Here is a 12,869-nt window from a genome sequence, read left to right as displayed (position 1 = left end):
CATTCCTATGTGACTGAAGATTAATTGGAATCCAGACAGTTTGAATCCACAGCCCATGTTGCAAACCAGTGTCATAATGGCTCCTGTAGTTTGGCGGTATGCTTTTATTCATTTGATGCAAAATATAAAACAGACAAAATGAAAACCTTCAAGCATCAATTGAATATCAACTAGACCCACACATAAGAGCACAGTAGAGCAAATCTAGCTGTAACATATAAGGGTTAGAGTTCAAAGAGCACCAGAAAACTGGATTACCTCACTTGCACACAGTGGTTAAACTGCTCTTGAGGCAATCGGGCTATGTAAAAATCCCAGCACCTGATATCACTTAGTTCAGTAGACCTTGGGTAAACAGTTAAGTATCTCTTTTATCATCAATTTTCGTGGTGGCTCATGCCTATAAACCCAGAGCTTTGAGAGGCCAAAGCAGGAGGATCACTTGAGGCTAGGATTTTGAGACCAGCCTGGGCAACCCAGAAACCCCATCTCTACAAAAAAATTAAAAAATAGCTAGGTGCAGTGGCTCACATATGTAGTCCTGGCTACTTGGGAGGTTGAGGTGGGAGTTCACGGCTACAGTGAGCTGTGATTCCACCACTGCACACCAGCCTGGACAACGAGCCAGACCATCTATAGGACAAACAAACAAACAAAAATTCACTCATGTAAATGAGCATAAGATTCCCTGTTTCATAGCGTTGTTGTTCTTAGGGCTAGTGAGATAATGAGGTAATATTAACCCATCCTATTAAAGAAATAAAATTATATATGCAGTGCGTGAAAGGTGTACATGTATACACATGTGATTTCTTCTGCACTCAAGAATTAAATAAAAATATATTTTAATTAAATATAGCAAATATGAAAATGAGGGGATATAAAAATGAGGTGCAGTTATGTTTTTAAAATGCATCTATATTATTTTAATTGTTTGCAATTAGAATGTATTTATGTATTGTCTAGGTGACTATACATTTAATCCTACCTAATATACATATTCAAAAGTCAGAAAGGGTATTGAAAATTGTCATTGCTTTCCTTTGACATGAAAGGCACTTATTAATTTAATGTTATATAATTTAATGGGAATTAAATTCATTTTTGTAAAAATAGATAATGTACTTACAGGGTATATAAACTGACTCACATATGACCTTTTTGAAAGTCTTTCAGCATATCAGAAATCCATATCAAACAATGAAAAACTCATCTTATGCAAATAGAATTATAGATATTTCTTAATGTAACTAAATCCCAAAATTAATTAGACAATATTCTTAGTGGCAAACAACAGAACCCATTCCAGGTAGTTTTAAGCGGGCAAGAAATTTAATAAAGACTACTAGGAAGCTTGTAGAACATTCAAGAGATCTGAGTATCAGGCTTGGGGTCTAAAATGCCAGCAAAGATGCCCAAGGCACATATTGAAATTGGCCTATTGGAGACCCCATTGTAGCTGAACACTGAAAAAGCCACAGCTTTTGTCACTGTTGTCCTTGAAAATAGTGTCCTCTGTCACAGGAAGAATGGTGGGAAGAATAAATTTTATAGAACACCTGCATTTTCCTGTTCCTATTCATGAAATGAAATCTTGTTCTTTGGTTTCCGTGTTACAGCCTTATTTACATATCTGCTCCCTAACTACAAGGAGGGCTAAACAAGTATGATTTTTGGTTTCCAACTTAGCCAGCAAAAATAGTGGGGTAAGAATTGCCAAAACATTGAAGGGCTGTTCAAAAGGTGTTGGGTAACAAGAAAACACATCAGATATCCACTAGACAGTGCCGAAAAATGAATAAATCAATATATATATATATGTATGTTGTTTATTTACATAGTAAAGTCCTTATTAGCATATTTTAAGCATAAATATCAAATGAAAGACAGTTTAAGTGGTATTTTACATTTGTCACATTATATAGTTATATTGAAACATGCATCAAAATATATTTTCATAATTTGACTTTTGAAACTATAGTACTTAAACAAAGACACCAGGAATATACTGGAAATTTGAATAAATATTCCTCTTTGAAAGATATCTTTGCACTCTGCTGTTTTAATTTTGAGAAGCTGATAGTTCTATGTACGCGATAGATTAGGAATGTTTGTTCAGCTTAACTAAATATGGCTCAAAATGAAACTGAAACTTTCTAAATATTGAAAACATTTTTAAAATTCTCAAAATGTATCTGTTCTATAAAGTTTATACAAAATAACTTTATCCAATAAATGTATTTTGCGAGAACTTATCTAATATTTATGTATGTTTTAGAGACCTAACTTATCCAGTGATCATTTTTCTAAAAATTTTGAATTTCTGAAACAGAGTGAAGTATTAGGACGGAAACAAAAGAATTTCTCAGATCCATCTACAACAATGTGTCCACTTTTGCAAGTTGGCCAGAGAACATCAATCATAGCATACACTTTCAAATTATTCTTGAAATAATTTAAAGGAGTTTATAATGACGGTTTTCAGACCACAGCACCCTCAAATACCCTGGGCCTATTAATTAAGAGTAAGGATGGCAGTAAAAAAAAGAAAAGATACAGTGTAGAAATGACAATCCATAAAGCAAATCCACAATGATTCTGTCAAGGCCTTTTTCCTCTCAAAGTATCTTAAATGCTCCTGAGAAATGTGCTCAATCTTCTTGGCATCTTAGAGAATTAAGCATTATTCTCCAGATAGTCTTTGAGAAAAGTTTCCACATATATGCAAACTCAGAAAACTCCATCAAAATAAGAAATGATAAAAATTGAAGAAGCTCTGTGTTTTTGATATATTCTAGGACATTAAACAAAAACATTAGGAAGATGTAACCAATAGGAGTTTGGGCTTCCATCTCAGGCCTGTGTTTTAGGGGTTCTTTATGAAGCAGCCAAGAATAAGAGGACAAGTGATGGCTTTCTTGAATGAGGATAAAAAACATGAAAGAGAACATAAAACTTCAAAATCACTAAAGCCAGGGATTGCCCCACCTCATTTCCACAGATACCCCATAAGCACACAATTTTTACTTTTCATCTTGTAGGATAACGTTCACTTTTTGATGCTCACTTTAAACAGAAGCATGGAAGGAACAGGTGATTGCCCTTGAGTTTGTTTCTGTTTTTGTTGCACTTTTGAAGCTATACTTTATTGAATTGAGTTTAAATTCCGAATTTCTAAAAATGAGCCTGAGTAGAAAAACATGTTCTTTCATGCTAGGAAAATATATTTTTGCTTTGATTAATATTTCTCATTTCTAATACATTATGACATGTTGAAAGCAAAAAGTGTCTTTATTGTCTTTTGATTTTTCACAAGTTATAGGCTGTTTCTCAACTATAAGAGCATCAAATAGATATTATTGATAATTATAGATATTCTGACAGTCAGACCTTTGACCTGCAAACATTATTTTCAGAGATGATTAACCAAGAGTAGTAGAGTACAAAGGCTTCTGAGCACTTTTTTTTTTCTTGACCTACTCATTTATTGAGAAACTATCCAACTCTTAATAATAATATAGATGATTTCATGGGAGTTGGTATAGTTCCTATTGCCTAGTGAACACATGACCCCAGATCGACCAATCAGAGAATTACATTCTTGTACTTATTGTAATTATTTCAGTGAAAGCTACGTGATGCCATACAAATCTGTGATCTTTCTAGAATCTGTTTCGTAAGTATTAGAACATTATTAGTAAGTAACTATGTGAAGTATTAGTTTTTAAAATCCTTTCTTATTGAAAATTAATATATGCACATGTCAGAAATGCAAAAAGTGAAAAAGAGTATCTATTAGAAGTAAGTCTAATTCTATCTTGATCCTATCCTTATCCTTAGAACCAACACTGTGAATTATTTCATATAAATAGTTTTAGAAATTTTCTACAAATTAACAACATACATTTTTAGGTTCATAGAAGTATTCTGTAAGATAATAGGATATTTTAATATAAACACATGTAAATATTATATTTTCATGTTAGCACATATAAATCCCCCTCACTGATTTCTAATGGCTGTAGATTCCTATTACATAAAAACAAACATATACATACAATCACATTTCCTGTTGATGGCATCTTAATTTTTCCTTTTACAAAATTGTGAAGGTGAACAATTTCATACATATGTACTTGAACACACATATAAGTCCAAAGGACCTATAGTAAACCTCTCAGTCAGTAGATTAGATATAGCAATGTTCCAATAATTCTCTTTTACTCTACATCCAATCTTCATTAAGCTCCCCTGACATCACAAAGTCTAGCGTATATCATATGAAATATATACATTATAAAGCAACTCTATTTATGTACTCACATTGATGTCTTCCAAATCTAAATTATTTAGAATAATATTGTTCCTTTTCCAGATAATGGGAGGTCTCAGGGTTCCTTGAATGGCACAGCTCAGAACAGCACTTTGTCCCACAGTTGCTGCAGTGATGCTTAGTTTCTGATCTTCCGGCAGACTCAACTGGATCACTTCTGTGAAGATAAGTGTCAGTAATGTTGATGAACATGTAGTTTTGTAAGGTTAAGTAGTATAAAGCTACTGAATACTAGTAATTAAGGCTTTTAATTTGAATAAAAGCGAAAAAAGCTTGTGATGAAATGAAAGAAGAGAAAATTGTTTCCAATAAAAGGTCAGAATGACATTTCAATTTAATTGATTGACAAGCATCCTCATGAGGCACAGAACTATTAAGCATGAAATGAATATCACAAGTAGAGTTATAATAAGCCTGGCAGATTGCACCCAAAAGAGAGATAAATTATTTAACTGCCAAATCGACATGTAGTGTGTCATTGGCATTGAAATAAAAATGATGCTGTTTATTCACTGATAGATTTATATTGTAGGTTAGGTGAGATCATTGCTGGCTGGCTTCAGAGAACACTAGCACAGCGGACTGGGTAAAAGGCATCTTTATGCTGGGAAACATGTTGACTCTGAAGGCATAAGATTTGTTTGGGAAGTTGAAGAAGTAAAAATCTGAAGTCCACCGACCAAACAGCAATTAAGTAGAATTCTATCAGCTGTCTTTACCAGATCGCATTGGTATTGAATAGTTATTTCATGATTCTTAAAGTTAAATATCATATTTTAACTAATGAGTATACACATTTCTGCTGATAATTTCTGCCAATGTACACATTTCTGTCTATTGCTGGACAACATTATTTGAAATCTGGATCTGGCTTTCCTTTTTGGTTTTCAGATAATCCTTACCAACTAGGAGAATTATCAACTGTATCATTGTCAATTTTCATGAGAGATGACTAGAATAATGTCTATGAATTCTGCATCCATGTAAAAACGGCCCTTTTGTTTCCTGTTGACATTCACAGACACGAAGTTTTCTACATTATGATCTGAGTCTTGTAGTTTGACTTTGCTTACAGTCTTGACCACGTTAGAAATACCACAATTTCTGACTTAAATGTCGATGTAGAGGAGTGAAATAATTGTCCTTTGTCCCCTTGTTAAGGTTGTGATATTTGTCCCTGGGGTTGAGTGAGGAAAGTGGTGCCCTAACTTGTAATTAATATGATCATGTGCAACGACTGCATTCTTCTTGAGAAAGCCCCCTCCCTCCCTCTCAGCATTCTACCACATTGTCTCTATTTCTTAATCCTGTCTTCCCTTTTAGATGCCAATCAAGTGAGTGTTATAGAACATAAATATCTCATAAAGAGTTATTTGGTTTTTGGTATCATCACAAATTGCAATGCCAAACATGACATATGTGTTTGGATTAAGGGCCTGGATTAAACATATAATCCACCACCCCATCAACACACACACACACACGTTAAATGTTGAGTGATTTGGGGTGTTATCACCACTGGCTGACACCTCATTATCTGATAAAATGAAACAGAAATATACTCACACTCCTATTCTGTTATATAGCATCTCATCTCTAAACCTAAAGTCACGCTTATTTAAGTTATCGTTGTTTTGTGTTGTCAAAGTGAACAGGAATGCTCTTGAAATTGTAAAATTCTACTAGAGAAAGACTCGGCCCAGATTCATTATTTGGTTTGTTACATCACCCAAAATACAGACAGAAAATCAGACAGAAATGGGTAACACACATCTTGTCCATTCCTTTGTGTGAGAATCTAACCCTGAATCAGATTTATCCATATTACCATTTATTTCAATGCTTCCTGAGTAATAAGAACATAGGGAAGGCCAGGCACGGTGGCTCACACCTGTAATTTCAGCATCTTGGGAGGCAGAGGCGGGAAGATCACTTGAGGTGAGGAGTTCGAGCCTGGCCAGCATGGTGAAACCCCGTCTCTACTAAAAATAGAAAAAAAAAAGCCAGGCATTGTGGCACATGCCTGTAGTCCCAGCTACTCAGGAGGCTGAGGCAGGAGAATCTCTTGAACCCGGGTGGCAGAGGTTGCAATGAGCCAAGATCATGCCACTGAACTCCAGCCTGGGCATCACAGTGAGAATCCGTCTCAAAAAAGAAAAAAAAAAAATGGGGAATATTTTCAGTCTGTTTTAGATTAATATATATTCTGTCATATACATACGACATGTCTCTGTTACACATCACATAGGTGTACACATATAAAACCACACATACACACACACAGAAACATAAACACACACATACACTCATACAGATATATATATATATATACGTAAATAAGTTAAAAATTATTCAATTACTTCGAAACACTAAAAGTTGAAATCTGCAGACACAGTGTTTATGTCTTTGTTTAATGTTACAAACTAACAGAAAATGAGAACATTATAAAAGTAATGGCATCATGTAGAGTATCATGTAAGAATTATTAATAATTTCCCATTTACATTCCTGAATTTCAGCTTCTGGTTCCTCATTAAATTACAGAGGAGATAATGGGACATCTGGTTCTAAAAACAGCATGTGAACATTGGCTCTTCTGCCATTTAGAAATACAATTGCTACTAAGTTACCCTGGAATCTCTTCACTAACCTTCCGCATCTGTTATTAAGTCCTAGGCCATTTGAATTAGTTGTGCTTTTTATAGTTATATATTACAATGGTAATTAGATAATATAATCATCTTAGAATAAATGCTGAGATTTGGCATAACATTATGTGGGCAATCTTTCTAAAATGTATTTTTTTAGAAGATGTGTAATTAGAATAAAGATTATTATTCACTAGGAATATTAACATGCACAGAAAAACTTACTTTTTAATTTTATGGCTACATTTTAAAATGACTTTAAATATATTTCTTGGTAATACTTATTAAATAACTATATATTTGATAATTTCTTAGATTTGTTTTCTGCATATTTCATGCTGTATGTTTCACCTCTTCACTACTATGTTGTATAGAAAAACTACACCAAGCCAATCATGTTCACTGGTTACATCTCAAAATCAAATGGCCTTTTCCTGAAATAAATTTAGCAGCGCATTTTATTTTAGCTACAGAATTGCCATCCCCATCTTCACTTGTCTTGTAATAGTTATTAAGAAGCACAGATTAGCACAGATTTAATATTACAAGTTAAAAATGTTAAACATTTTTATTCTTAAATTATATCAAGAATGCTTTAATGTTGAGTGAAATGCTTATAAAATGCTAAAATTATAAGTTTTATTGATACATGATCATTATTTCTAGAAATGCACTACTATGTAAAACAATAACTATGAATCAAGCTATAATCCAATTTAAAAATGATTTTTATATCTATTATTTTAAATTGCTTCTGAGTGTGTGTGTGCATTGGAGTGACTATAGTTGCTACTTTAAAAACAAGAATTTTGAAACAAAATATTGAAAACAATCTTTTATTAACTATAGTTAATCCATGTTTTCTTGGATATACATTAATAATGACTTGTTTCATTTTATAGCCTTCTATATGCAAACAGCTTATGCTAGTTATGTACAGAAACTATCTTTGCAACAAATAGCACCAATCATTTTATACTCCTCTGCATTCTTTCTGCTCTAATGACCTCAACATGTATCATGTGTGGAGAGTCACCTGGTGCCCTAGCAAAAGGTAAAAACATATAGGCTAAGTATAACATACGGTACTGAGTGTTTTGATACACTTCAGCACTTCTTTCCTTTATAAACTTTGCCTCCTCTTGGAAGCCCTCTCAAGTATTTACAGCAAAATTTTAATGATTTTTTTTTTCTTCCTGATCTCACATTATGAGGACTATTACTACCTTTTTAATCCAGCTTTTGTTTTTGATTACTTAGGGAAGTTAAGAGGCAAGTAAAATAGTTTCACACTGTGAATGCTTCTCTATGCTTTCTCATTTTTACTACTTGGCTTAGAGAAAAACTAAGAGCTTGCTTTAAAGGAATGAAATATTTGAAGTGTCTGCTAGAAGAATCTGAAGCCAAAGACACAAGTACAGTTTAGTACAACTTGCAGCATGATTAGTGGGTAGTTATAAGGCATTGATTTCAATAGCAACTAGATCCTACCAGTAGTAATATAAATTTGGGTAAAAATATGTAATATTTTTCAAGTTTTATTTTAAGTTCAAGGATATATGTATGGGTTTGTTACATAGGTCAATGGGGATTTGTTGTGTCATGGGGATTTTTTGTACAGATTATTTCATTACTCAGGTATTAAGCCTAGTACTCATTAGTTATTTTCCTGATCCTTGCCTTCGTCCCACCATCCATGCTCTAATAGGCCCCAGTGTGTGTTGTTCCCGTCTATGTGTCTATGTGTTCTCATCATTTAGCTCCCACTGATAAGTGAGAATATGTGGTATTTGGTTTTCTGTTCCTGCATTAATTTGCTAAGGATTATGGCCTCCAGCTCCATCAATGTCCTGGTAAAGAACATGATCTTGTTCTTTTTTATGGCTTCATAGTATTCCATAGTGTTTAAGTACCACATTTTCTTTATCTAGTGTATCATTAAAGGGGATTTAGGCTGATTCTATGTCTTTGCTATTATGAATAGTGCTGCAATGAACTTCAATTCGTGTGCATGTGTCTTTGTAACGGGATAATTAATATTGTTTTGGGTATATACCCAGTAATGGGATTGCTGGGTCAGTGGGAGTGTAAATTAGTTTAACCATCATGGAAGACAGTATGGCAATTCCTCAAATACCTAATATTATGTGATTTTAACACATATAGAAAAAGTGAAATATTATGAATATTTGTGAACCACTAGTTTAAAAAGGATGATTTTAGAAACTTTGGTTAAAGATACCTTTTAAAATCATAAGAAGAGCAAGAGCAAGCTTTTCATAACCAAGATTCTGCTCTTCTAAATATCGACCTTGGCCGGGTGCGGTGGCTCAAGCCTGTAATCCCAGCACTTTGGGAGGCCAAGACGGGCGGATCACGAGGTCAGGAGATCGAGACCATCCTGGCTAACACAGTGAAACCCCGTCTCTACTAAAAAATACAAAAAAAAAAATAGCCAGGCGAGGTGGCGGGCGCCTGTAGTCCCAGCTACTCAGGAGGCTGAGGCAGGAGAATGGCGCAAACCCGGGAGGCGGAGCTTGCAGTGAGCTGAGATCTGGCCACTGCACTCCAGCCTGGGCGACAGAGCAAGACTCCGTCTCAAATAAATAAATAAATAAATAAATATCAACATCTTTGAAGTCCCTAACTATAGACTTATGTTAAATATTTCATTAAATCTGTTTAAACACTAGACTCATCATCTTATTATCCTCATCACGCCTATTATTCCTATTATAGGAATGAAGCCTAGAATAAATTTTGTCAGTAATGTTTCCTAATAACGGGTACTTTACCTTTCTCTACTTCAGTAAAGAAATTACTAATTAAATGCATATACTAATACAATATTAAGCCAGAAATAGATCAAAAAAAGAAAATCACTTAGAAAGTGGAAATGGAATAAATTAATTATTCTCATAATAAGATAACCACAATTACTTAATAACAAGGTTTTTAAGTAACAAGGAAATTCTGATGGCATATTTTGTCAGGAAATAGGTGACTTCAAAATAAATGGTAATGCTTACATAATTTAGACATGTCAAGATATTCACAAAGTTATTATGATGAAATGCTTAGAATCTTCAAGACAAAGTATCTACTTATTAAATATTATATGCTTTTATTATAATTAGTCTTATAAAATTAAAACAAAACAAAATTTAAAAAGTCTAGAAATTTTGTTTTGGTAACAATGGACTGGATAAATTGGACACTCACAGAAGAAGTGACACCACAGCAAACAAACACATAAACAGTATGAACTAAATACAAATAATTTATTCTTAAAAGCATTAGAGAAATATCAGGATAGTGAGTAACTGCCCAGTCTATGTTCTGAAGAGAACTGTAACTGAGAGATGAGATTACACCTGGAATTGCACATTCCGTTGAGGATTTTTTTCATTTTGAAGAGATAACAGTAATACTTAGATGTTATTATGTGGCTTATTGTTTTCCAGGCATATGGGATAGGGAAAATAATGGAGTGTGTCCATCTCTGTGCTAGGACTTTAAGATGCCACCGTCTACAACTGAATATATGGACTGCAGCACGCTGTTACCTAGATGTCTTAAACAAAATCTCTCTGGAGTAAGTTCATATCATTGTATTCATCCAATACTTGCTATAAACAATTTTGTATTTATAATACCCGGAAAACTATAAACTATAATATGGCCCACCAAAAGAGAAGACAGCATGATGAGAAGGAGCAGAAACAACACATAAGAGTAAAAATAATCCAATAAGATTGTAAGGTGTATTATGTTTATGAAAACAAAATTCCAGGTTAGAAATTTTGACCATAAAAAATAGAACTATAAACATTAAAAGTTTGTGAAAAATCAACTAGAAATTATAAAAGTAAAAGCTATACTAACTGAAATTAATAATTAAATGTATGTACTTAAGGTCAGATTAGACACAGCAAAAAAGAGAAATAGTAAGCTAGAAAAGAGATTAAATGAAACTTTACAGAATAAAAAGCAAAAACCAGATAAGTTTAATGAAAACAGGGTTCTTTTGAATCCCAGAAAGAGAAAACAGAAAAAAAAAATGGAGGAGAAGTAAAATTTGAAGAAATAGCAGCTGACAGTTTTCCATAAATGTAAAAGACACCAATCAATAGATTGAAGAAGCACATCAAATTTCAAGCAAAGCAAACAAAAAGCTAGACTAATTCACACTGAGTCAGTGTATTAGTTCATTTTCAGGCTGATGATAAAGACATACCCGAGACTGGGAAGAAAAAGAGGTTTAACTGGACTTACAGTTCCACATGGCTGGGGAGGCCTCAGAATCATGGCAGGAGATGAAAGGCATGAGTGGCATGCCTTACATGGCAGCGGCAAGAGAAAAATGAGGAAAAAGCAAAAGCGGACACCCCTGATAAACCCATCAGATCTTGTGAGACTTATTCGCTATCAAGAGAATAGCACAGGAAAGAACAGCCCCCATGATTCAATTACCTTTCCCTGGGTCCCTCCTACAACATATGAGAATTCTGGGAGATACAATTCAAGATGAGATTTGGGTAGGGGCACAGCCAAATCATATTATTCCTCCCATGGACCCTCCAAATCTCATGTCCTCGAATTTCAAAACCAATCATGCCTTCCCAACAGTCTTCCAAAGTCTTAACTAATTTCAGTATTAACCCAAAAGTCCACAGTCCAAAGTCTCATCTGACACAAGGCAAGTCCCTTTCTCCTATGAGCTTTTAAAATCAAAATAAGCTAGTTACTTCCTAGATACAGTGTGAGTGCAGGTATTGGGTAAATGGAGCCATTCCAAATGGGAGATATTGGCCAAAACCAAGGGGTTACTTGGCCCATACAAGTCCAAAATCCAGCGGGGCGGGGGCGGGGGGCGCGGGAGGGGGCAGTCACATTTTAAAGCTCCAAAATGATCTCCTTGACTCCAGGTCTCACTTCCAGGTCATGCTGATGCAAGAGGTGGGTTCCCATGGTCTTGGGCAGCTCAGCCCCTGTGGCTTTGCAGGGTACAGCCTCCGTCCCAGCTGCTTTCACAGGCTGGCATTGAATTTCTGCGGTTCTTCCAGGTGCATGTTGCAAGGTGTCAGTGGAGCTACCATTCTGAAGTCTGGAGGACAGTGACTCTCTTCCTACAGCTCCACTAGGCAGTGGCCCAGTAGGGACTCTGTGGGGGGGACTCCAACTCCACATTTTCCCTCCACACTGCTCTAGCAGAGTTTCCCCATGAGGGCCCTGCCCCTGCAGCCAACTTATGCCTGGGCATCCAGGCATTTCCACACAGCCTTTAAAATTTAGGCAGAGGTTCCCCAAATCTAATTCTTGACTTCTGTGCACCCGCAGGCTCAACACCACATGGAAGCTGCCAAGGCTTGTGGCTTCCACTCTCCAAATCCACAGCCTAAGCTGTACATTGGCCCCTTTCAGCCATGGCTGGAGCCGGTAAGACACAGGGCATCAAGTCCCTAGGCTTCTCACAGCACAGAGTCCCTGGGCCTGACCCAGGAAACCACTTGTTCCTCCTGGGTCTCTGGCCCTGTGATGGGAGGGGTGGCCTTGAAGATCTCTGAAATGGCCTGGAGACATTTTCCCAATTGTCTTCGGAAAAAACATTATGCTCCTTGCTACTTATGCAAATTTCTGCAGCTGGCTTGAATTTCTCCCCCAGAAAATCGGTTTTTCTTTTCTATCACATAGTCAGGCTGCAAATTTCCCAAATTTTATGCTCTGTTTCCCTTTTAAAATGAAATACTTTTAACAGCACCCAAGTTACCTTTTGAATGTTTTGCTGCTTAGAAATTTCTTCTGCCAGATTTTCTAAATCATCTCTCCCAAGTTCAAAGTGTCACAAATCTCTAGGGCAGGGTTAAAATGCTGCCAGTCTCTTTGCT

The 12,869-nt window shown here is 35.4% G+C and overlaps 1 protein-coding gene across 5 annotated transcripts in view; it reads right to left on the bottom strand.

Annotated features, from left to right (window-relative positions):
• FSTL5 (follistatin like 5) overlaps positions 1-12,869 on the bottom strand; it is a 795,441-nt gene that overhangs the window by 257,285 nt on the left and 525,287 nt on the right. For all 5 annotated transcript variants that reach the window (XM_021938126.2, XM_021938127.2, XM_021938124.2 and 2 more), the window contains one exon: positions 4,324-4,490. In XM_021938126.2, coding sequence (XP_021793818.2) covers positions 4,324-4,490 — 167 coding nt within the window. The remainder of the gene's footprint in view (positions 1-4,323; positions 4,491-12,869) is intronic.

This window comes from Papio anubis, chromosome 3 (genome assembly GCF_008728515.1).
Source record: "Papio anubis isolate 15944 chromosome 3, Panubis1.0, whole genome shotgun sequence".
Lineage (NCBI taxonomy): Eukaryota > Metazoa > Chordata > Mammalia > Primates > Cercopithecidae > Papio > Papio anubis.
The sequence above is the reverse complement of the archived record's forward strand: the minus strand, read 5'-3'. Positions and strand labels throughout refer to the sequence as shown.